This window comes from Chaetodon trifascialis, chromosome 6, assembly GCF_039877785.1.
Source record: "Chaetodon trifascialis isolate fChaTrf1 chromosome 6, fChaTrf1.hap1, whole genome shotgun sequence".
In the NCBI taxonomy this organism is placed as follows: domain Eukaryota; kingdom Metazoa; phylum Chordata; class Actinopteri; order Chaetodontiformes; family Chaetodontidae; genus Chaetodon; species Chaetodon trifascialis.
Window position 1 is genome coordinate 4,512,745 of NC_092061.1, and position 24,676 is coordinate 4,537,420.

Here is a 24,676-nt window from a genome sequence, read left to right on the forward strand (position 1 = left end):
TATGTATGCTTGTGTGTGTGTGTGTGTGTGTGTGTGGTCTGTACGTGAGAAGAATGACAGAAACAGAGACTGAGAAAGGAAGTCTACGTGCATGTATAGCCTGTCACACTCACTGTCCTCTTTCACTTTATGTCTCACGTATGACTTTTATTCTACATAACCTTGCCACGAAGACGGCTGACACACACTCAAAGCCATGGTTGCCCCCCCCCCCCCCCCCCCCCCCCCACCGCCCAGAACAACAAAGGACCCTATTTTGGAAATTAGATTTAAAAACATGCTGCTACTGCCTAACATCACATCTACATGTCAGTAAATGGCCAAAAAAAAAAAAAGGTTTAGGTGGGTGGAGATCTTCCCGTGTGCTGTCTTTGAGGGCAATGAAGTGTTATGTTAATATGACAATTAATATGGATGAGGGCCCTCAGTCGACACCTAGCCGGGCTCCCGTGGTACTCAAATCAGCGCACATCCTCAAATCTGACAGCGCAGTTATGGTGAAACAGAGCAGAACAGCCAGGCTGCCCTGACGCTCTCCTCACACTCTTTCTCGCCCTCGCAGACTGTCAGCGTCAGCGTCCCATGACACACATGCAGAGATCCGGAGATGAAGACAGAGGCATGATGGTCCATGCAGATGAAGACAAGATGGCAGAATACACTATGTGCTCATGGGCTAAACTCTTGAGGTTAGATTTTGGATTCGGTTATTTAACTTCTGCAGGTGTGAAATCTCCCTTTTCATACTCTGTCACACAAGCACAGGTCGAAGTCAAACATGATGGAGAATGGCTACTCTACCTCTCAGCAGGTGCAAAGCTGGCCCATTCATATTGCCTGACTGCTAGGGAAAGATGATTAGCCACATCCTGTCTGCAATCTTATTATGCTCAGTCTTGGAGGATCCACAGTCACACTGCCACAGAGAGACAGAGAATGACCCCAGTCATCCAAATTACACCACCATATAAGGTCAAAGGAGGACTGGGGACTACTGGCCCTAGCAGCAATGACGCCTAAGGCATGACCATACAGTAAATGCAGAGGCAACAATGTCTTGATGAAAAAAAGGCCGGGCCGTTGTGCCACTGCAACAGGCCACTTACACTGGAGTGCCCTACGTGCTTAATGAGCATACTTGAGTGCATGACTATAGCTCGTGGTGCATGTTTGTCTGCGTGTTTACAACCAAGAATTTGTGCGTTTCAAGTAGAGTGGTTTTTATGGTTATATGTCAAGTCAATGTCAGCCTCTAGATCTCACAGTTCACTGACCTTCTGTGTCACAGGGAAGCCGGTGCTTAAGAGGGGAACGCGGGCATCAGCTCACTGAGCAACCCACGGGAATGCAAGGTGTGCTTCCTCCTGAGTGGCCGTATAGTTTTTCACAAGCTGGCCTGTACACCTCTGTCATGGCGCATGCCAGGAGCCATTTGTCATGACGGGACCACTCAGAGAACAGGGAGAGGGAAGGAGAGGGGGAATACTGATAGGCTGTCACTCACATTAGATCAGAGAACACTGCAAATCAGCAAAGATTTGGATACACAGATGGGAACTGACAGCAGATGTCACCCGGTTCTGCTTTAAAATCCTCATCTCATATCCATTACATCCATCCATTTTTACCACGTTGGATGTGCAATAGCACAAACACTGCATTTATTATTCATATCTTATGTCCAATTCAATATGGCAATGGTATTCTTATAGCCTTTATATACTGCACATATATATATAGTTGTATTTTTATTCTGCATCCTTTTTATTGTCTTTTTGATCTTTCTATATCTCTCTTCTATTCTTTGCTGACTATAACAAGTTAATTTCCCTGATGTGGCATTAATCAAGTATCTATCTATCTATCTATCTATCTATCTATCTATCTATCTATCTATCTATCTATCTATCTATCTATCTATCTATCTATCTATCTATCTATCTATCTATCTATCTATCTATCAAGACATCCACTAAACTGGTCAGGGTTAGCCTGTGGATGACTTACTAGAGCTGCTAAATCAACTTAGCAGCCTGCAAATGACATTTGAATGTTTATATGGGCATTAAAAGCTTATCCAGATCATAAAAAGCAATTTCAGTGCACTCTATCCAATGCCATTGGGTTGGTTTATGTCCACTGAGTTTGCTCATGTATCCCTAAATTAACATTATTGTTTTCTTTTTTAAATGGTAGGTGTGCAATTTTACATTTCTTCTTAAATGCCATTTTAAAACGATGCTCTAAAGAAAATGTGGCAGTATCAACAGATGAACTACTTAAGATAACGTGTGAAAACCTTTGTGCAAAGTGTGTCTGGGTCCTGTGAAAATAAACATCACACATGATCACATGTCTGTGTTTTCTTTCACCTTTTTGCGACACGTTACGTTAAAACTGCAGCACAGTTATTTTGTGGTGGCTCAAACCAAGCGTACAACCCACAGACATCAGCAGACATTCGTTATCTTCCCTGGTGATGCTCTGCCAGGCCTGTGCTGTGTTTCACATCTTGCTCATTTCCGGGGGTATTTTTGTCCCCAGCCTGGTCTTTAGTTTTATTGTGGCCATATATCTAACTCAGCCACTCAAGCATTTTGGCTCTAAAAACCACGGCTGCCTTTCCTGCATGTTTGGGATCATTGTCTTGCTGCACTGTCCAAAAACTGGACAATTATGTATGTATACAAATAGAAACAATGTCTTCCACTATGAAAGTAAATGCCCCAAACATCTGAAGACCTGTTACTGCCCTAATTACTTTCTAAATGCACTGTAAGTAGCCACTGTGCCAGGATGGATTGCTCAGGCTTGCTAAAATTTACGAAGATACACTTTCTGTCACAAAGCCAGAATTTTATTCAGATTGTCTTCAGCAGTGAGTCAAAGTTAAAAATCTCTCACTAGACCATATAACTGCATATTTAAATTAGCCATCACAATCAATAAAATTATTAAGTCAATGCACTTTTTTTTAGAAAAAGGAACCTATTGTCAATGCAGCTGAATCATTTTGTCAGTTCCCTTTTTATCTTCATGGTAGCACTACTTATCAGACAGCCAAAAACAGTGACTTGTCAAGTACAGTTGGTTGCTTCAAGCATTTAATCAAAGGTGTCAAAATTTATTGTGAATACAAGCTGGACTAGTTCTGCATAAGATAATAGAAAACATGCAACTAGTCCAAGTATCTAAAAGAGTGGTTTTAATAAAAATGTGTGTGCTGCCTGTCTGAAGTTGCACCTATGACAAACATAATGAAGCGATGAGAACACAATCACATTTAATGTACTTTAGTTGCAATTAAGATCCGAGTCCCATTTCTTGGAGTACCGATTGAAGATGTAATGGATTGAGCCGGTGCCGCTCTGTGCTCACTTGGCCGTGTCTGCGCGGCGACTGGAGAGGAGTGGGAGAGGGAGGGGAGAGAGAGCAGCGCAGCAGCGGGCAAGCCACCAGCCCTGAAACCCAGAAATAAAGGCGAACTTAGCTTGTACGCGCAAGAATAATTTACTGTGGTTTACGATATGGTAGTTCGCACAGACCAACGTACCGTTCCGGGGATTTAGGCGATAGGGCTGGGTCGTTTGTGGACTCCACGCGAGACGGCTGGAAACTCAGAAGGAAAGAAAACAACAACACTGGAAAAAAGACGGGGGTTACACACAACAGTGACAATAAAACAACACTCCCCGACAAGTGGTCTGCCTGGTGCCGAGGGTGAAGTCCGAGCAGGAAAAACAGGAGATTTAGGTGAATTGTAATTCTTTTTGAAACGTTTTAAATGTTAGTTTCCAGAGAGCGTTTCTGTGTGAACTTTAAACTCAGGAAACAATGAAGACATAGCGAGCAAGAACTCATCAAGTGTCTCGAAGCTGCTAGCCATCCCGCTAGCGTTAGCTGGGCTATCTCGCAGTGAGCGAATGCGAGGCAAAGCTAACGCCCGCTAGTGCAGCCAAGTAAGCTAAGTTAGCTTGTCGGCTAATGTTAGCTGGCTAGCTAAACGCGTTTTTGAGAAACTTTTCGTGTTGTTTCCCCGGAGCCCAAACACTGAAGGAGTATTGTAAGAACAGAGGGGAAGGGCAGGTTCCCTTCTGGACTTTTTCCCCTCTACATATTTTCCTAATATGATGGCTGCGGAGGTCAGCAGTGAGGATACGGGCTCGGTCACGACGGGGACAGGGGTGGCAGGCGGAGGAGGCCCGGAGACGGCCCCTTTCCCCTACTATCCCAAGTCGAGCAGAGTGCGAGTCACTGATTTGGGACAAGGACCAGCACCAACCCTCCGCCAACATTCAAACACCTCTCCGGACTCACTTCCCGACATGAGCATAATCTATCCCATGGCTAGTGGGGATATGACCGGACCAGTGCTGTCCGCAACAGGGAGTGGCGGAGCAGGAGGTGGACATTCAGTTTTCCAAGGAACAAGCTCAGGGACCGTGGGCGGCATTTGCTGCTCTCCCACTTCGGAGGGTCCAGCTAGTCGATTTTCACCCACATCAACAGGCCCTGATGGGCCCACTGTCTTCCCCCCACTGCCACCACCACCTCCTCCCCCTCCAGGCTGTGGAGGACTCGGCGGCACTATGGATGAAAGCGACATGCAGGATGGACCGGAATACGAAGAAGAAGAGGTGGTGTTCCCCCTCTCTGCACCTCCCACGAACCAGTAAGTACACTACCAGTAAAATGACGACTTGTTCATTCACATAGAATTCAACATTTTCAAGCATCCTGTAGTTTTCGATGAGTTCATTTCCTTCCTGTTAATACTTGATGTCTGATTTTGAGTGTTGACTCCTGCAGGTTCAGTAGTGACATGTGTTAACCAGGTGTCATCAGTTATGATCCTGATTGGCAGCACACTGTCCTGACTCCATGCACAGTGGAGTTTTATAGCCAGTAACCAAGCAGTTGTGACCATGAAATAATCCCAATTTAGCAAGGCCTGTTACTTACTGTGTGTATTTGTTACATTTACAATCAAAATTACTCAGGATGAGTTGAGTTGGTTGCAGTTTAACCACGTTATTGTTGGGTGTAATTGTTTCACCCCGGTTCATAATGAACCTAACAGGACAGAATTCATTTCTGTTTCGTCTATTTACAATCTGCTTCACAAACTTCACAACGAGAACTGCTGTGCTCAGAATACACTTGCCAATTTCAAGCGTTTCTATTGAATATGCACCACATTATTGATCAGTGATTGCATTAATGTTGATCAAACATGAGCAGAGTATTGACTGTACTGAGGTGCATCTTGAAACATCACCCGAAAAATAGGTAAGTATGTGATAACGAACACAAATCCTTTGTTTGATGAATCAACACTGAATAGAGGGAAATAATGGCATCAGTCACATTGCTTCTCTTGCTCCTGAGCCTCTTGTCATTATTCAACAAATGGCCTGACAAAATTAAAAAGATTCAGTGTAATAATTGGAGAATTTACACGTTTCTTTGGATTATATAGATTAGAGGAGACAAAAGATACAAGACACTTAACAGCAACAGCAGTAGTGATCAACAGCTGTAGTATACACATGCCTTTATTAGGTACAAGAATTTAATTGGTTGTTGTATTCTCCTTATTCGTTAAGTATTACTGGTTTTCGTTCACAATCTACACCCACCTCGTAGTGGGTTAATTGTACAGTCTTTTCACCACAAATATTTTTATATTTTCATAAGCAAAAATAATTTGGCAGATCAGCTTTGCCATGAAGGAGGGGTAAGAAGAAGCAGCTAGAGTGAACTGTTCGATGAAGAGTTGTTGGTGACAAGTGCTTACTTCACTCTAGGTGAGGTCAGTGGATGTTATCTCTGAATTGTGACATTTCTGTCGTACCAAAAACCAGATGTGTCACGGCCACTGATGCTAATCACAGTTGCACTCAACCGAATTGAGTTCAGTTTGAGCTGAGGTGCAGGCAGCACCTGCAGGTGTAGACCTGATGTCCAGATGATGCACAAAATACGGCCATGGCAGCTTTGTTAGTAGTATGTATTTTTATTTAATCAAATGGTTGATTTTGAAGAATCAATCAACAGTCACGGTTTGCATTTGTAATCTAGAGTAAGTTGGATTATTTTCAGTGAAGTCTTGTTCTGTCATGCTGCGTGGGAAGTAGAAATTGAAAGAAAAATCTAATGTTTCTGCTTTGCTCCACGATTGTTTACTTTAAGCCAATTACAGTCCTCTGGCATAATGGACATTAAGTATCATAAATATAACATTTAGTCACTGATTAAAGCGAGATAAGCACAAAACAGGGTATTTGCAAGCCTTTTTTGATTGCAGCATGGAAAATGCATCCTGAGCATTGTACTTTAGAATTGCATCTCTAATTATAGGCATTTCTATGAATTTATCAGGCATGCACTCCAGCACATGTCCAAACGCGTGTGTGCTGGTGTTGTAATAACCTAAATACAGCCCTCCCATTTGTTACAGTCTCATTAGAGAAGTGCTGAGCTTTGTCATTTCTGGCCCTCATACTATAAGATATGGAAGTGACTGGGCCTGGAGTGTGGATTCAGCTCTTATTTTAGGAGCCACCCTATATCTCCCTGTCAGATTACAGAGGAAGGGGAAGGCCAGCATGTCACCAGTCTCGCCTGTACTGGTAATGAACAACCCCAAATGGAATTAACTGCAGTTGAATCAAAGTTCTTACATATAGTGCTTGTGTGGAAATAGTAGTTTTGCAAAGGGGATACAGACTTCTTCATGGGTTTGCACTTGGATTCCAGTTTATCAACTTGCAGGGTTGCCAGTGAGGCGGTGGAACAGTTGTCACTTGTGCATGAATGGCATTGATTTTCTTTGGTCTTGCTTGTTTCACAATGAGAGACTTGTAGTCAAATGTTTCTCTGCCACATTCACTAGCACATATCTTCACATGCTGGTGAGTCAAAATGAATCTCACTCTTGCCTGCTCTGAGATGTTTTACTCAACCGTGTTGTGCAAGGCACATTCACAACACAAGCCTTTCCTCTTTTTTAGGTTTGTGGTTTTGGTGGATTGCTTGTAGTGGTGGCGAATGCACCAGAAAGCTGGACCGCATAGCTTTCTATCCGGGTTATTATTAGCCCGCAATTTCCCAATAGGTGTTGCTAAGTGTGCCTCAGTGTTTATCAAAATCGGGCCTACCCGTGTGGCCTTTATGGATGTTGAACTTTGTCCACATCAGACTGAACGATGTTGATATGTCGAGGGCAGCAAGAAACAGCCTGGTCTTTTTATGTGCTGTGTTCTTTCTTTCAAGGCTTACATTTAAAAATATTCAGGTCAAAAGTTGAATCTATATGCATGTCTGTGCCCATCGTGAGAACACCTGCCATTGGCAATACAAGCAAGGCCAGAGCTAGGCACACAGCCTTCATTCATCCTCCTGTCTGGCAGTGGGTGCCTCTCGAGAAAGACAAGTAATAAGGTGCTGCCTTTGCCTTGTAACGATGACCCAGTTAAAGCAGGGGTCTGTGCCTCCTTCAGGATGTGCCACTGATCCACTGTGATATATGCTGCGATTGCTGTCCTGTAGAGGGTGCCTAATGTAATATGCAGTGATTCAGGCAAAATGCACAGCGGTCATGGGCATGGCTCAAGTTCTGGCCCGGAGGCAATAAACTGAAACTCATGGCAACATTTTATGCCATAAAATCAGCTTACTAGTGTCACATTACGTATGCGAACATCCAAGTCTACGTGTAATAGATGACGTTCATATTTTTTTTCACAATGGACTTCTTTCCCCCTGACTGTGCTTATAATAGCATATGCCACTGGCAAATCTACCACTGGCAGCTATGGGTGTTGCATTCACAGCTGACTACCCTGAATGACTGAATCTCACCCTGCCCCTTCAGCTGTGTAGCTAGCTGTGTGTGCCTTCTGTAATCGGGCTCCAAGGCTGGTCTTGTATTCCTTTGAGTTATGTTAGCAGCCTGCAAAGTGCATGTTCGAGGAGCGATGGTGGAAAACTTCCACACTGCTATAAGCAGTCCCACTGTGTGTTGCATGGTGACTGTCAAAGCTGAACTTGGCACATTTGCACTGTGCGGTAGAGTGAAATTGTTTGTGAGAGTGAGAGAGAGACAGCAGTCACATTCATTCACACCTCTGTACAACATTGTGTCATTCATAAACAATGGATGCGGCACAGCAGTAGGAATTTCACACTGGTGGTAGCTTAACGAAGACGCAAAAATGAAGATGTGAGGTGGCCTAACAGCGCGCGTTCCTGCTGCCAGTAGAAACCTCCGGCCCAGTGCCTGAGCTTAAACAAACAGCGTGTTGGGAAACGAGTCGTTGATTTTGAGTTTCCACGAAGATTAGTGAGGATTGTAAGTCATAAAGGGTTTCCCTGAGGAGCTGGTGGTAGGAGGAATGAGAAAACGGGGAAAGAAAAGTTGGATTTGAAGATCAGTGGCTCTGTGAATGAATTTACCAGATTTAGCAGCTGGCTGTGGAAACGTCTCTGTAACTGCGGTGTTACTTGAGTACACACACTACCTAATTGCCCTTTGTGTTGGGTGGCAGAGACGACAGAGTTCTGAAATGGCACAAGGATCATGTCACATAGCTTAACTAGGTTATAGGAGATTGTCCCCAATGGCCAAAATGTTGCGCTGCCTTTATAGCGAAGCAGGGTCTTTATTAATGGAATAGGTCATTACATTACTCTGTGGTCATTGCGCAGTTTTGATGACTGATGAGCCCAGCAATTAGTATTAGGCCTGTAATTTCCTGTCGCACATTTTGAAATTACTACAATACTCTGAAGTTAAATACAATATTGCTGCTTATGTGAAACTGTTCGCACCTCGTCACGCAACTTCCCCCTCAGTCTCCCAACCATTATAGCGTGTGATGCACACGCTTAGTGTTGGTTTGCTAGACCCATTTAATGAAATACCAGTCCCACTTTTATTAGTGTAAACTCTGTGCTGTGCATTGATAAGGTGAAGCCTATGGTTTCCATGCATTTTCAGCGTGTTACGCAATGTCCTGTCATGCCCTTCCAATACCCACACTGCCCTGCCTTTTCTCTCCTGCATCCTGTTTTCAAGACTTCTGAGCCACTCATTGTGGCCTTAACTGGATCCTTAGAAGCATTTCAGTTGTGTTTGACAATACCCAGGACGTTTGATTCGAATGACTTTTCACATTAGTTAGGTGTGCTGGATGATAGGTTGGGTTCTTTGCATAGAAAATGTCACAGTGCCAGGTTAAGGCTTAAGTACTATGGTACTACAGGCATGACTTCCTGCACAGCAAGTATAATGAAGGTGTTTCTCTTGACAGTGTTGTCACTGCATTGTTAGTCGTACAAAAGACCAGCCACACAAAAGAAAGCTGGTGTTGCACATTTCCATTTTGTTTTGATGTGTTCTGTCTGTCTTGGGGATGTTTGTGTAAGTTACTCCACATTCATTTTGCCAAGAAATAATGGTTCAAGTTGTGCAGGAAGAGCATGTCCTTAACTGGACACCGCTGCTTGTAGATATCAGAAGCACAGGAGGAATATTGTATGGGCACATGACAGTGAAGCCTATTATCACTGATGTAATGATGTTATTTCAGGGAGGCTGATTCACAGCAGGAAAGCCGAGATGTCGGCTTTGGTCCCCGTGTGTCTGGCTGGGCATTAAAATGATGATGGTTGGTTAGCATTCAGGCTGAGCAAGGCTGAAGACGCATGGATGGCCCTTTCCCATCTCTCCATCTGCACTGTTTAAGTCTGCTCTGTGTGCTGTCACTCTCCTGCCCTCACTGAGGTAACGAGCTGTGGCAGTCCATCATGTGCAAAGCAAAACAAAACCGATTCTTAGCTGCTGTCACTCTCCACAGCTCTCCACCTTTTTATCTTTCCGTTGTGGAAACTTGAGCTCACAAATATAAGTAAATGGTTAAGGGACTACGATTTACACAGCAGTTGTTTGGCTGCTTGGTTAGTACATAAGCCCATACAGTTTTACATTAAAATCTCAAGTGTTTGTTCATTTACTAAAAGAATGCTTGGTGTGAGGTTGAAACCAGCCGGAAATTGTGAGGGTGAGAGAGGTTCACATCATCATGCGTTTTGATCTTTAAGCTTGAAGCCAAGTGTATATTAAGTACTCTAAGGCCACTGCAGGTCACACGGAGGTGTGGTGTGTTTCCACTATTGCATGTCTGCATTTGAGTGTTCATTGACAGCACACAAATGTGTATTCACGCAGTTGTCTGTGTGCAGAGATGCCACTCCCTACCCTTGCTGTCCCAGCGCTTCAAAAACCAATAGGCAGCATGCTCACGATGCGTGGCTTTATGAGAGAGAAAGAGGGGAAGGCTAAGAGAAAGAGAAAGCCATCGTGGGATGGGGTGGGAGCAGAGACGACACGGTTACAGTTTGACTCAGTCTCTGAAAGATCAACTTCTTCAGATCAGCATCTAAAGGATGATGAATCAGACACGGTCTTCAGATTTTTCTCAAATTAGTTAGCACAACTAAATACATGTGGGTGTCAGTGTGCATCTCTGTGTCCTCCTGTTCATCTTACTTCCATGGATGTTGCTCGACGGGAGATGACTGTATCAGGGCGGCAGCGGGGTCACATCATCATGCCTTGTAAGGATTTGGAGCTGCCTCTGCTCTGCTTTCCACGTCGGTGCTCACAGTTTTTCCCTGGCCGGCAGCAGTATCAGTGGAGTGGGTGCATCTTGTGAGACCACGGGACACGGGAGGGAGATGCAGCAGAGGGCGAACTCGGCGTAAGTGGGGGCACCGAATCACCCCGCACCTCTAACCTCACCTCCCGAATGATGGGCTGGTAGAAACAGCTCCTGTTTCTATTTTAGGATTCCAGTGTTAAAAGGATTTTTAAGTGTGTGCAGTTCATTCATTTCATGTTATGCAGGGCACTTTCTTCTGTGTGAGATCTCTCAGCCAACTGTGCGTATCTGACTTTTCAGTCAGACAATCACAGGAAATCTACTTCAGATCTGTTTGTGTTTTCAGTGTTTTGCTTGGAAAGGTGTTAACTGGATAGTCCAACACTTTTGATATCATGGTGTTAAATGGCAGTATTTTTGTCTGATCACATAATTCACAGACCTGACACATGAAGTTGGAGGATAGATCATATTCCATGTGGTTTTGTGTGATGTTCGTGGGCTGTTTACTGAGAGTTAAATTCATGTGTAGAAAACACGTTGTACTCAGTGCCCCCTACAAAATGTCAGCAGCTCCCCTGAGGTGCATTGCTAATGTACAGTAATGCAATGTTTGACTACTTTTTGATAATGATGAGGTCTGACAGTACGTCTGTGGAGATGTTTGAGTACAGCCGCATCCATCAAGACAGAAGAAGATGAAGAGGGGGGACAGGAGCTGAAGTGAAAGAGCTCACAAAAGAGTGTAATGAGAGTCAGACAGACTGACAGAGAGACAAGGTCCAATTCGCTCAAGTCATGACAATCTGTGTCCGCCCTGGAAGTCTTATTGCTTCGAGACTTGGCTGCAGCAAAAAGAACAAGTTAAAAATAATAACAGTTTGCCAGATTTTTCTAGCATTTCGTAATAAAGTTGTACATAAAGTGGACTGGCACAGATCGTAGAATCTGCTTACCTGAAATCGTCATAAAAGCTAAATTTAATATCAGTATTTTAAAGAATGCATAATATAGAACGGCTTCAGCAGTCCATTAAGTGGGCCTTATTAAAAGGTTGAGTCCCACCCAGCGGGTTCTGGGTGCTTACTTTTTAAAGATAGTTACGCTTGAATGAGTTTGGTCGGTAGAGTATGCAGTGTCCTCATTTTGAGCACAAATTTTTCCGAAGACTCGGTGTCCCTCTCAGACCGTAGCTCGTCATTGCTTCAACATCTGGTCTACTTTAGAAATATTTCCACACTGGGATGACACACTTCTAAGAATCCAAATATCCTTTATTTTTCCGACAGGATATAGTTTGTTTTTGTTTTTTTAAACTTTGAATTAGGGCTTCAATGATTAATTGGTTGAAAGAAAATGAATCGCCAACTGTTTTGATAATTGATTATTCAAGCAAAAATGTCAGATATTTGCTGGTCGAAGCATCTTAAATGAGGGGATTTGCTGCTTTTCTCTCTCGTTTATCAAAATAAATGAAGAGCTTTTGGGTTTTAGACCATTTGTTGGACAAAGGAAGCAATCTGAAGACGGCGCTTTGGACTCTGAAATTGTGATTTCACAGTTTTTTTTAAATAGCTAATCGACAAATCCTAAAACTAATAGGCAGATCAATCAATATTGAAAATAATCATTAATTACAGCCCTACTTAGAACAGTCTATTGATGTTATTGTCGTTTTCTTAATCCATTTATAATTCATTGCCTGATTTCTCCTGTGGGGACTATACTGCGTGCTCATGCTAGCATTGCTGTCTAAGTGCAGTCTAAAATACCTTAATCATGTGTTGAGTACACATTAATGACCCAAACAATGCGAGCAGGGTATGCTGTTTACACTAGACATTATTTATATGGCCGTATTTTTATTGCTGCATAGAAACATGTCTGTATGTAACAGCTGTTGCACATTTAATTAAAACATTAATTATGTACTCTGCATGCTTGACATGCACTGACATTTTCCTCTCTGCAGGCTTCTCTCTTTCTCAAGAAACTTACCGTTTTCTGCAAAATACTTTAAAATTTAGTCATCTCTGTGTAGTTTCTCTCAGAAAATTGCAGATTAATTCCGTAACTTACATATCTCTCATTTCAGTCGTAAGAAGCAAACTACGTTGTTCACTTCCTGTGGCTTCATGCTGCCACAGGTTGCTCTTTCCGAATCAAAAGCTATAAACTGAGAAAAAAACACAGTGAGGGTTTATGTGGCTCAACACTACAGGCGTAATCTACAAACAGAATGTCACTCCTGTCCTTTCAGAGCTCTTGTGATGCAATATTTTTAAGGCATTCAGCTTTAAAAATGTAGCCAGAAGCATTGTATACAATAAATCATGCTGCTATGCTTGCTGGAGCCTAAGCCCTATGTTTTGGCATTTTGCCCAAGCTCACTAGGCTCGGGCATGTTTGATTTCAACAGCGCGCAGTAATATTGTTCTTGACAGCATGACACAATTAGCTGAACCGCGCATGTAACTTAACCTAGAGACTCGTATGCTCGCAGGCACAGCTGAAAGGATTGCCCTTGTCTCATGATGAAGCGTCCTAATCGGTGTCCTTTGTGAAAGTGAGGTTCAGGATGTGGGCGTTGAGGGTGGTGAAAGGTGACGCTGTGGGAGCTCATCAGGCTCTCTCATCTCAGCAAACGTATTTTGGCGTGGTGTCATTCACAGATAGTTGTGACTTGGTTAGTGTTTGCGTCTTTTGCTGTGGGTGTGAGCTGCCACAGTACCACACTTTAAGATGTGTGCGCACTCAGTATCTGTTTGTAGTAGTTAGCCTGTTTTAGTTGACCCTGGGGAGACTGTATGCAGAGAGACAAATGCCTTCTCCTGAGCTGAGTGTCAGTAGAGGAGAGAAGCAGGACGTCACTGCGCTGCTCGCTGTTCATGTACCGACACGACAGGGCATTCCTCAAGCTGATAGTAGCACTGTATCCCATCGCCGCTGTCATGCCTTATGCTCATGTGTGTTTATCATAACACCCTTCCTGCCTGGTTTACCCACTCACGTCCCATGTCTTCATGAGCAGCGTAATGCTGCAGGAAATGTTATCTAAATGGCTTTTTTCAAATCTGTAGATAGGTGTGATGTGAAAAATAGCATGACTCTTCTGAAGATGCAGATGTCAGGGGTGTCTTTGTTTGATGTACGGTAAACTCAGTCAATAATGCAGATGGCCTAAAGGCGCTGCACGGCAACAAATCCACATGGCAGGGTTTGCTATGGCAACACAAAACATTTTGCATAGCGGTGAAGTAACAGAGGTATACCACAGCTATAAAATGTATGTTTCAGAGCGACGAACGTCAACCCGTGCTGAAAATACAGCAAAGCAGCCTCACCCAACATGCAGCAGAACGTTTGCTTGTGCTGGAGACTGATAATCAATACTGGATTAAAATCCATCTGAGCAACAAGGCTGGTTTATGCATTTTATGCACCTGCTTGATTCAGTGACCCAATCAATTTCGTAACGAGGTCTGTGTTTGACTTGGAGTGCTTGAGGCAAAGAGTAATCGTGGGTTTCTATAATTAAGCAATGCCAATGAGATGTGTGTTTTTAAATGTCCACCCAAAGCCAGAGCTGTAGCGGTATTATATGGCAGGTGATGCCTGCCATTTAACTTTTCATTTAAAAACTCACCAACGGTGAAGCTGCCCTGCATCCTGCACTGAAACAAAGCACTGTTTTGTGTGGAGTCCTGACTTAAATGCATAATACAGACAAATATTTTTCTTTGTGTGCACTTGGGAGAAGTTCCTTGGAACATCTGTGGTTGAATAATAAATCAAGAGTTTGATTATTTCTTATTTAAACTGAGAAAATAGTCTTTTTTGCAGTTACCCATGAGTGTAGGCTCAGTCAGAAACTTGAGACTGGATACCAGTCATTAGTGATTTATTAATTTCTTAGCCCGATCTTCATGATTAAAAGTGAGTTTTCAGTTTTGAAGTCATCTGAGGTGGGTGGAAAGACGAGCAATGACAGCTCACAGGGCCAGAATACAAAAATGAAAGTACTGAAGTGACAGGTTAGACGCAAAAGCAATGGTCTAAGACCTTTCACACCCCTGCCTTCTAATCTGTAAAGTTCCCTCCAGTCTTGCACTTTAATGCACTAAAGTTAACAAACAGGCGTTACACTCGGTGGGTCTCGGTTCGACTGTAAATTGGATAGCTTGTTTGGTTTCGGCTTATGGCGCTATTTTTATACTTTCAAGTGCAACTCTAAACAGCCCGGAATAAGCTCGCTGATGCTTTTCTTGGACATCTGTACCACAGCTTAACCCACAGCAGCAGGCTGTTAGACAGCACAATGCACAACCTCAGACATGCATGTCAAGTTCCAGGTATGCTAAAACCGTAGATTGAGCCACAGTTTGACTGGACTGAGGCTCCAACACCATTGTTTTTTTTGGCTGCAAAATGCTGACAAGCAAACCTGCATGAATGGTTTCATTTTTCAGATTTGACTTTGATATTGTATCAAATCACAGCTGCAGTGACACCTCTAGTCTGACTGTTGTGTGATACCAAAGGCCCAAGGTGTCGCATTATTTGCAGTTTGCGTGTGTGCTTGTTTGTATAATCCTCAGTATTTCACCTACATGTTGTAGTAGAAGTGCGTGCTGTTGGTTGTTGATGGGCAACACACCTCTTTACATATCAAAAAAGCTTTGAAGCTTTGTTTGGTGCATGCAGCCTTTACGTTTTAATCATTATTGCTGTGTTTCTGCACATTTGCTTCAAGTATTCAGTCTGCTGTTATTGACAGAAGCGCCAGCCGAACGATCAGAAACATCTGTCTATCTCTCAGCCCAACATCTAAGACACATTTCCCACCAAATTATCTTGTTTGCGCCTCTCCTCCCACCTGTGTACCACACACTGCGGGCACATTTTAAGGTCAGGAGAATAACCAAACCGCCTGAGCGCTGCTTGCGCTGCCCTGAAAATAGAGCACGATGTGTACAGTGTTTATGGATAGCCACTTAGATTAATGTCACAGGGTTAATAGTCGTTCTCATGAGGGTTTTATCTTTTTGAGTATCTAACACTGACACAAGGACTTGGGTGTGCCTGTCAAATAACACCGCACACTCTTCCAGAAATGTCTTTAATTGGTGCAAGCACAACAGAAGTGGTTTCAGAGTTGGTAAACAGAGCAGACAGAAAACCAGGACAGAGAGGAGAGGCCCTCATTGCGAATCAGCATCGTCCCGTCCATCACGATCCAGGCAGTCTTGTTCCTTGCCAGTCTCCCAGTTGCAGGCGTTGGCTGCTCCCTCTATTCAGTTGTGTAGAATGGCTTAAAGCAGTGGAGGCAGGAGCCGACCCTCACGTTGTTTTTCATGTTGGATCGTGGCTAGTTTTGATTTTCGTTGACGTTGTGGTTTGGGATGAATAATGTGGTTCTGAAAGCGAGGGTCTTTCTTGTCTTGGTTCAGGATTAGTTGCAGTTGGAGTTTGAATCTCAAATTTCTTTTATTTGGCTTTTAATGTCATTAAATAAAGGTTGTAACAGGTGGTAACAATTGGGGCCATAGCTAGTTTTGCTTGAAGGATCTGCCATTCTTCCTCTTTAGTCACCAGTCCGTCTTTCCCTCTTCACCCCGTCTGTTCTTCACTGTTTTTTTCCCCCGAACCTTCGCAGCCCCTCAAGGGCTGCTTGGCCCTGCTCTCCACCTCCTCACAATTGCCCTCTTCAGATCTCTTATCACCCAAAGCCCCCTCACAGACACTTAACTCTCCCTTTCCTCTTCAGCAAGCCTTCTCCGGCTCAGTCCGTGATAGCAGACTTCATCACGTTTTCTTTACAAGTAGAGACCTCTTCTTTCCTAAACCAGATGGGAGCCCCTCAGGTCTCCTGTGAAAAGAGCTGCTGCAGCACCTCATTCATCTTCTCACCGCTGGATGTTTTTCCAGTCACTGCGCTCCGCTCTGAGAGGCACCAGTGGCCTAAATTTGGAAAAGCGTGTTAATTTTTTACCCCAGCTGGCAAGGCCCAGTCAAGTTCAGCCTCACCTGCTGAAATTTTAACCAGTGTTGTTCCTAAGGCTTCTGTTTAATTCAGAAAGCAGCGAGACTTTAATGGTGTGCTTTTGGATTAAAACTTTTAGGTGGCTTCTCCGTTCCGTTTATTTGAGAATACATGACCTGCTCATTCTGTCTGGGTTGTACTCTTATGAAAGTAGGTCGTAACATTTGTTAAAGCTTCATAACTGATAAGTAGTTTCTGCTTATGACTTGCTTGAAGGTGCTTGTTTGATGTGTGTTAAGTCTGTATGTTTATTCAGGTTTTGCAATTCTGGAATGTAGTGTTTTGTGATTCTTATACAATTCTTAGTACCTCTGCTAAGGAGGTTATTTTTGGGCTGTTTGTTTATTGGTTTGTTTGTCTGCTCGTCAGCAGGATTACAAAAACAACCAAATGGCCTGATTTTCATGAAACTTGGTGGATGGGTGTAGCATGGGCCAAAGAAGAACCCATTCAGTTTTGGAGCACATCTGGATCAAAAGCAGTGGTTTCATGGGGGAACAGCTAACAACTGTAGCATCACCACACTGTAACAGTGCTTTTTTTTTTTTTAATCAAACTAAAGATGTGGCTACAGAAACATAAATACACACATATCACACAACTAATTATACTCTATACTCACAGCCAAATGTTGTCTAGCATTGCAGTAAACTCCACAAGAGATACTAAGGAAAGAGATGCTTTCAGATTTGCTTATCACAGAAGAGTGGACCACTGGCTTTGGCGGAGGTCTCTGCTCTCTGCGTCCCCCTCTTTTTGGAGCATGATTGCCATTTTTTAGATTTATGGTGTATTCACCGTGTACACGCCATCCACCTGTCTCCAACCCCTAATTATTTCCTCCTTGTCTGTCTCTCTTTCTCAGGTGGTACCATGGCAAGCTAGACCGAACCATTGCTGAGGAGCGGCTGCGCCAGGCCCGGAACCCTGGCAGCTACCTCATCAGGGAGAGTGACCGCCGGCCCGGTTCCTTCGTCCTGTCTTTCCTCAGTATGACCAACGTGGTCAACCATTTCAGGTATGAGAGTGTGCAACAAGCAGAAGTAACTTAATGTCAGCGGAGGGCGCAGTCTGAATCTGCGGCTTACTTCAGTGTCTTAGGGAGAGGTGCATTTTATTAGTTAGCATGTTTGAATAAGCTGTTTTCAGACATGTATCCAGCCAGACTTAGTCTGCACAATGCTGACAAGAGTGTTTTTTTTGTCCATTGCTGCTAGAATTTAACAACAATGGGCCCAAACAGGGGATTTACATGAAATTGGAGGGTCCTCAAGGCCTCAGTTGTGTTAACTATACCAGTTTTAGAGGTTACATCACTACTCTGTTTAGCATGGTTTTGCTAACACCGTGCAACTGAAAGAGCTTTGTTGGTGGAATAGTTTCCTGAACATGAACTGTTATGCCTCTGTTGTCAATGATAAAATAGAACATAATATGGCATCCCACAATAAGCCACCCCCAGTAGGAGATAAGGGTGGGAAATGACAGAAGTTATTCATTACCTACTAACCAAAAGGGCAGTAAGCCATGAACACTGCAGTGAAAGATCAACCTCAGAGATGAGCCGATACTGAGGTGAAAATGTGTAGGTTTACTTCTCTCTGCAGGTTGGTTTCTGGTGGCCTGTCACGCCGCTGCAGACTGCTGCTTCACTCTGTTTGTGTCACTTGTTCAAACAGACAGTACAAAGTTTAAAAACAGTGTTTTTTTTATATTGCATGTGGGTGGACATGAAATTAAAAAAAGAAGACAGCACTTGTTTAGTAGTAATACTTCAGCGTATTTTACAACCTTACAGTCAATAAAACAAGACTGAATATTGTGTCGTCTCTCTCAATGGACATGTAATATTCTGTCACACATAAAAGGCAAAAATATGCTCTTTCAGATCAAGGTCAAGTGACGTGATATCCTCTACGTCTGCTACTGCTTATTTTAGAATGGCTTACTTGAAGATGCAATATGATAAAATGAAAGTATTCATTGATACAAGAGATCAATAAGCAGGCTACCAATAATGACATTGTGCATTTAGAAGTAGCAGCCAGGTTTCAGTACTCCCTGGTGTGTATTTAATACTAACTAAGTGCCTGAAGACATGAGAAGAATGAAGAATGTGAGGGGGTGATTAAAGTCTGTCATCCAGCACGTCTGTCCGGGCCATTGTGCCGATTTTGGTCACTCTCTAAGTATGCAGATTGACTTCTCTTTGATGCGCCTACGAGTGACGTGAAATCGGAGTATTTTTACAGTATTTCCTGCAACTGCTGCGCTGCCCACGCTTGACCTGCTAGTCCTAATTTTGCACCTCAGACAGCAAAAGGTTTGTCCTCTGACAAATCGTTTTCTCCAGGAAATGCCCTTTCCTAATTAAGTAACAATGACATCACCTCCTTCACTCACACCGGTTTAGTGTGGACCCATGATGTCACTGATGCTGGAGGGAAGGAGCCTTTCTGTCAGGGAATTATAAACACAAGGTTAATTGCGTGACAGCTACACTTCAGAAAGCTTAGATTGTGCCTGCAGCAGATGAGTAATAGCACACGTGGGTTTATTATATACCCGCAATTAGAGATCCACTCAACTGATGAGCGCAGAATTAGGATTAGTGGCTGTGCCGTTGTGTTTCAGAGCAGTGCTTTTATGATACCATTGTAATCACTGCGGTGATTTACAGGCTTTTGTCTGAGGCACAAATACGATGGTCATGATTGTAGGATTCAACAGGGCAGCCTCTGTCTCGCTTTCTCACACTGAATATTTACACTTTTTTGACATTTAAGGATTGTGGTACAGATATTTCCTGTTATTTTCTCATAGTTTATGTGAGACAGTCTACATGGATCGTGTAGGAATAAACATCCTCTGTTACCTTCACGGCACAGTTTGCAGCCTGCATGTAAAAATAATTGGGCTTTCTTTTATCATGGTTGTGTTTTCTCTCTGCAGGATAATCGCCATGTGTGGGGACTATTACATTGGTGGGCGGCGGTTCTCTTCTCTATCAGACCTGATTGGTTACTACAGCTATGTGTCTTGCCTGCTCAAAGGAGAAAAACTGCTATCACCAGTGGCGCCCCCAGAGGTGAGGTCAACTCCATGGGTGCGGGTATGCAGTAGAAACCAAAATAAGGTCAACTTTAAGGTCGACTCCAGCGTATCTCAAATTTGCAGCTACACTTTCATGTCATCCAGGACTCTTTCCATCGCTTGTGTGACGTGGCGTTAGTTGATAGTTGCGGGTGAAATACACCATGTCCATGTTGTCACTGTCATTAATGTGGTTTGCTGCTGGTGAAGCAGAGTTGAAGGTCTCTGGAAAGGAAAGAACGTTCTCCTGAGATGTAGAAAAAACTGCATCCAAAGCTTTTTAAATACTCCAACTGCATGCAAAAACAATAACAACATAAACATATCTCCTGAAATGTTGTCCAGTAAGAGTATTTAAACCCAAAGAGTTGAAAGACAGTGGAGAAAATGCACCTTTTTGGGTTAATTGAGGTCAACATTGATTCCTTTATTCAGCCACTTGCTCAATGAACAAGAAAGTCTTTTCCACATCTTCCTTCCCCTGTTTTTCTTCTGCCTTCAGGCAGTATTCAGAGCTGTTTAAGGCAAAGCTCAAGCTAATGCTAATTATCTTTTTTTTTTTTTTTTTTTTGCAGAGTGTGATACCTCCCAGAGGGAGCTCTAGTAGAATACTTGATTTTTTGGAATAATTGGGGGATTTAACATGGATGTGGTTTTGCAAGGTCAAGGCTAAGAGTAAGAGCTTTATTCTGTGTGTGCATGTTTCCACAGCCTGTAGAAGACAGGAGGAGAGTGAGGGCCATACTACCATACACCAAAGTGCCAGATACTGATGAGATCAGGTAGGTATTTGCGTAAATTCTTGTCTTATACCTGTAGTATAGCATTTTCATATCCTTCAAAGTCAGAGCAGTCCAATCTCATTCATGTTTTTTTGACATGTCACAGGAGTGCTCTTCCCGTCACAGCAGCCTGGAAAGCACATCATCTGACTTGTTAATGAAACACAGTCTTGTCCGTGTTATTAAGCTGCAGTAGGCACACTTACCGATGGTTCCCGCTATCCCTGATTTCCTAAATCTGATAAACATCTGTCTGAAGTCAACCTCAACCCCGAGTCTGCCAGCAAACCACAGGCTCAACTGAGCGGATAGACATGCAACGTTCAACTCAAATGTTATGAGTCAGAGGCGACACCTGCTGGTGATGCTGCGGTATTACAACCAATGCAACAAAAATGGATAGTTTCTTCAGCTGGAAAGTTAAAGTTATACATTTGCTGATGCCCAAATTTCTCCACAGAGCAACAGCATGAGAGCGATGGTGTGATATTAGAATAACCTCCTGTGAAGCAGAGTTTACAGTGTGCTTTACTCCTTTATTTTTGCCTCTCAAACAATCTGCTCAATATATTAATGTCATTTCTCGACTCACCTTTCCTTCAGCTTCCTGAAAGGGGACATGTTTATTGTTCACAATGAACTGGATGATGGCTGGATGTGGGTGACCAACGTTCGCACAGAGGAGCAGGGCCTCATCGTGGAGGATCTGGTGGAGGAGGTGGTAAGTACCTAACATATGTGTGAAAATATCTATCAAAACATCAAAATTATATGGAATAAAGTCAAATTACTAGCAGCATCTGCACAGAAAAGTCAGTGTAGTATGTAAACAATGTGAGGTGATGATGGTCATGCCACAGCGGCATCAGCACAGCACGTCCAGGGTCGTGATAAAATGTCTGGACATACACAGCTGGTGTCCTGACAGATGTCTGTTTCTGATGTTTCTCAGGGACGGGAGGAAGATCCACATGAGGGAAAAGTGTAAGTTGTCTTTCACAGAACTTGCTTTTCCAATATCTGATCAGTGGGAGCATTTCAGAGCAGGATGTAAACATTGTCATGGATGCTTTTGTCTTTATTTTGTCAAAGCGGTTGTTTCTGTTATACTTTGAGACGACAAGATGTCACCACAGGATAATATCCACCCTGTTAGTTCAGCCTCTTTGTTTGCCTCCGTTCACACAACCTACTTTTTCCTTAAGATATAAATTATATTGCAATACAGCACAGTGTGTACAGTGTGAGCCGTTATTCATCAGTCAGTTATGCTCACGTTAAGCTTTTCTTTCTTTTAGCAGCTTGAAACAATAAAACACAAAAGGCCACTTCTGATGTGTTTGTAAACCCCAGCAGTTCACGTCAGTCATTTCAGATTTCCGAGTTGTTGCAGTTGGTTGTGCGTTTTGTTGACTGAGTTAAGTTTATTGTCTGCGCCTCTTTCTTCCCTCGCTCTTCTACGAACTGCTGCACAGCTGGTATCACGGAAAGATCACCAAGCAAGAGGCCTACAACCTGCTGATGACAGGTACCATCCCTCTTTGCCTTTCACCAGGCCCAAGTTATTAATCACCCGTGACAGTGTCGTGTGTTATTTTTGTCAGAAATAACCTGCGAACATCAAAGTCCATTCATCAAAATATTCTGCTGAGCGTGCTCTAAAACCTCGCTCTGACTCTTTCGCTGCCTCTCCTGTGATAGTTGGCCAGGTGTGCAGTTTTCTCGTCCGACCATCAGACAACACACCTGGAGACTACTCCCTCTTTTTTCGCACCGTTGAAAACATCCAAAGGTTTAAGATCTCCCCCACCCCCAACAATCAGTACATGATGGGAGGGAGGTACTACAACAGGTAGGTCTGACAACGTTGACAAAAATTACATGCTAATTGTAGCATTTTTCAAGTTGTAGCTCGCCTGTGTGACCTGCGTAGTTACTCACGTGCTGCTGCATCTCGTTTGCTCGGCAGCGTTGATGACATTATCGATCATTACAAGAAAGAGCAGATTGTCGAGGGCTACAACCTGAAAGACCCAGTTTCAGTGCAGGTACGTGCAGATGTTTGACCCAGTGGGATGATATCTGACAACCTAAGGGGTTTGATAAGACTTGGCCCTTTGACTGGAATTGATTTTGCCTTTGCGCTTTTGTGATGGCTTGATTAATTAATTGTATTTATTTATTTATTTTTGTATTTACTGTAGCACCAGGAACAAGTTCTTACTGACACAGTGGACGGGAGAGAAATTTATAACACTATCAGACGGAAAACAAAAGACGCTTTCTACAAAAACATTGTCAAGAAAGGCTACCTCCTGTTCAACAAAGGTATACCGAACATCTGTCGTGTACTGCAGTTTTAAGAAAGACTTTCAGTAGCACCTTTTCAGGATCCATTACATTCAACCTTTCTTCGCTTCCTCTCACCATCAGGCAAAGGCAAACGATGGAAGAACCTGTACTTCATCCTGGAGGGTAACGACGCCCAGCTCATCTACTTCGAGAGCGAGAAGAGAGCCACCAAACCAAAAGGGCTGATCGACCTGAGCGTGTGCTCCGTGTACGGTGTGCACGACAGTCTGTTTGGCAGGTGAGATGTGAAATTATTGCTCTGGTCTAATCTAGTGAAATTGTTTTGTTCTGTTCTGAATGATTTCAACAGAGATTTTCTTTTAACTGATGTGTCATCTTTAATCAGAAAATCATTTAAAATCTTCTCCTCTGTTTGACTTTTGCAGGCCAAACTGTTTCCAGATTGTTGTCCAGCACTTTAGTGAGGAACAGTACATATTCTACTTTGCGGGGGAGGCTCCAGAGCAGGCCCAGGTAATAAGAGGGTCAGAAAGGGCCTTGAGAACAGGCCTGAAGCATGTTGTTGTTGTCCAGATGCTGACTTAAGAAAACTGGTTGTGCTCTGTCGTGAAAATGACTCGAAACCCTGTGACTGCTCCTGACATTTAGAAGAAAACATGTTTCTGGCCTGAACTGGTTAGCTGCTCAGGACTGGTGCATTTTACAAACGTTCTGACACTGCTCTGTTTGCAGGATTGGATGAAATGCCTTCAGACTTTCTGCAGTAACTTAAGGAAAACCACTCAGCCGACCTCCAACAAGAGGCTCAGACAGGTGCGTACGCCATCAGCAGCTGCGTGTTCGTACAAATGAAGCAACGCTGTATGTGATCAAATCCAAGAAGCCAGTAGAAGGGTATTTATCACTCAGGTGTAAGACCGCCAGCGGTGAGTAATTGTCAAATCAGAATTAATTCAAAGGGTGGCCACATGATTAGACAGGCTTAATTGTTTGAGAGGTCCTGAGTTCAGTACCTGAAACAGTAAGTGCGTTAATTAAAAATAAGTGATCTTTTATCCTGGCTGCGTTGACACATTGAGCAAAGTCTTTGTACAAAAGTCAATCCTGGTACTGCATAATTACACCATTCCCACACTCGGTCACATTATTATTTTGAAGGCTTCATGCCTGGCGACCCCTTAAGTAAGCTGTGTTTTACTCACAAAGGCAATTAATGTTGTCTATATGAGTAACTGCTTGCATTTCTTAACTGTCTTATTTTCTGCGGGACGAGAGAGGGTTTCATGTTTAAGTGGACGGCAGTGGTCAGAGTGCCTGCAGGAGTGGGGTGGTGACTCATCTGGAGTGGGCGGTAACAGCTGGAAACCCTGCAGAAGAAAGCAAGTGTGGGTTAAAGAACAGCCCCTCAGAACTGTTCTGTTCGTTAGCTGAGTCTGAGAGGAGGAACAGGAGCGCTCACTGCAGCCCATCCCTGCATGTGCACACTTTCTGTGCTCAGCTCTGTTTTCTCTCTCCCTCTCAGGTGAGCAGCCTGGTGCTGTATGTGGAGGAGGCCCACAAGCTGCCAGCCAAGTATTTCACCAACCCCTACTGTAACATCTACCTGAACAGCGTCCAGGTGGCGAAGACGCACCCGAGGGAGGGGCAGAACCCCGTCTTCACCGAGGAGTTCATCTTTGAGTGAGTCTGTCATGTATCTGGATGCGTATTTTTCTTCTTCCCGCTGTTCTGTGTCCTCCTCGCATACGTTTTCTCTGCGTGTGTGCTGAATAACAAACTGC

General features: G+C 43.5%; 1 protein-coding gene across 3 annotated transcripts in view; it reads left to right on the forward strand.

Moving 5' to 3' along the window:
• Positions 1-3,415: 3,415 nt before the first annotated feature.
• Positions 3,416-24,676, forward strand: part of LOC139332168 (ras GTPase-activating protein 1-like) — a 28,097-nt gene continuing 6,836 nt past the window's right edge. For 2 of the 3 annotated variants that reach the window (XM_070963897.1, XM_070963899.1), the window contains exons 1-14: positions 3,416-4,672; positions 17,573-17,725; positions 19,660-19,795; positions 20,512-20,582; positions 21,186-21,303; positions 21,535-21,566; positions 22,058-22,110; positions 22,284-22,434; positions 22,552-22,630; positions 22,787-22,910; positions 23,016-23,172; positions 23,321-23,408; positions 23,628-23,708; positions 24,418-24,575. In XM_070963897.1, the coding sequence (XP_070819998.1) occupies positions 4,128-4,672; positions 17,573-17,725; positions 19,660-19,795; positions 20,512-20,582; positions 21,186-21,303; positions 21,535-21,566; positions 22,058-22,110; positions 22,284-22,434; positions 22,552-22,630; positions 22,787-22,910; positions 23,016-23,172; positions 23,321-23,408; positions 23,628-23,708; positions 24,418-24,575 (1,946 nt within the window). In that variant the 5' untranslated portion in view covers positions 3,416-4,127. The remainder of the gene's footprint in view (positions 4,673-17,572; positions 17,726-19,659; positions 19,796-20,511; positions 20,583-21,185; positions 21,304-21,534; positions 21,567-22,057; positions 22,111-22,283; positions 22,435-22,551; positions 22,631-22,786; positions 22,911-23,015; positions 23,173-23,320; positions 23,409-23,627; positions 23,709-24,417; positions 24,576-24,676) is intronic. The other variant, XM_070963898.1, reaches the window with a different exon arrangement.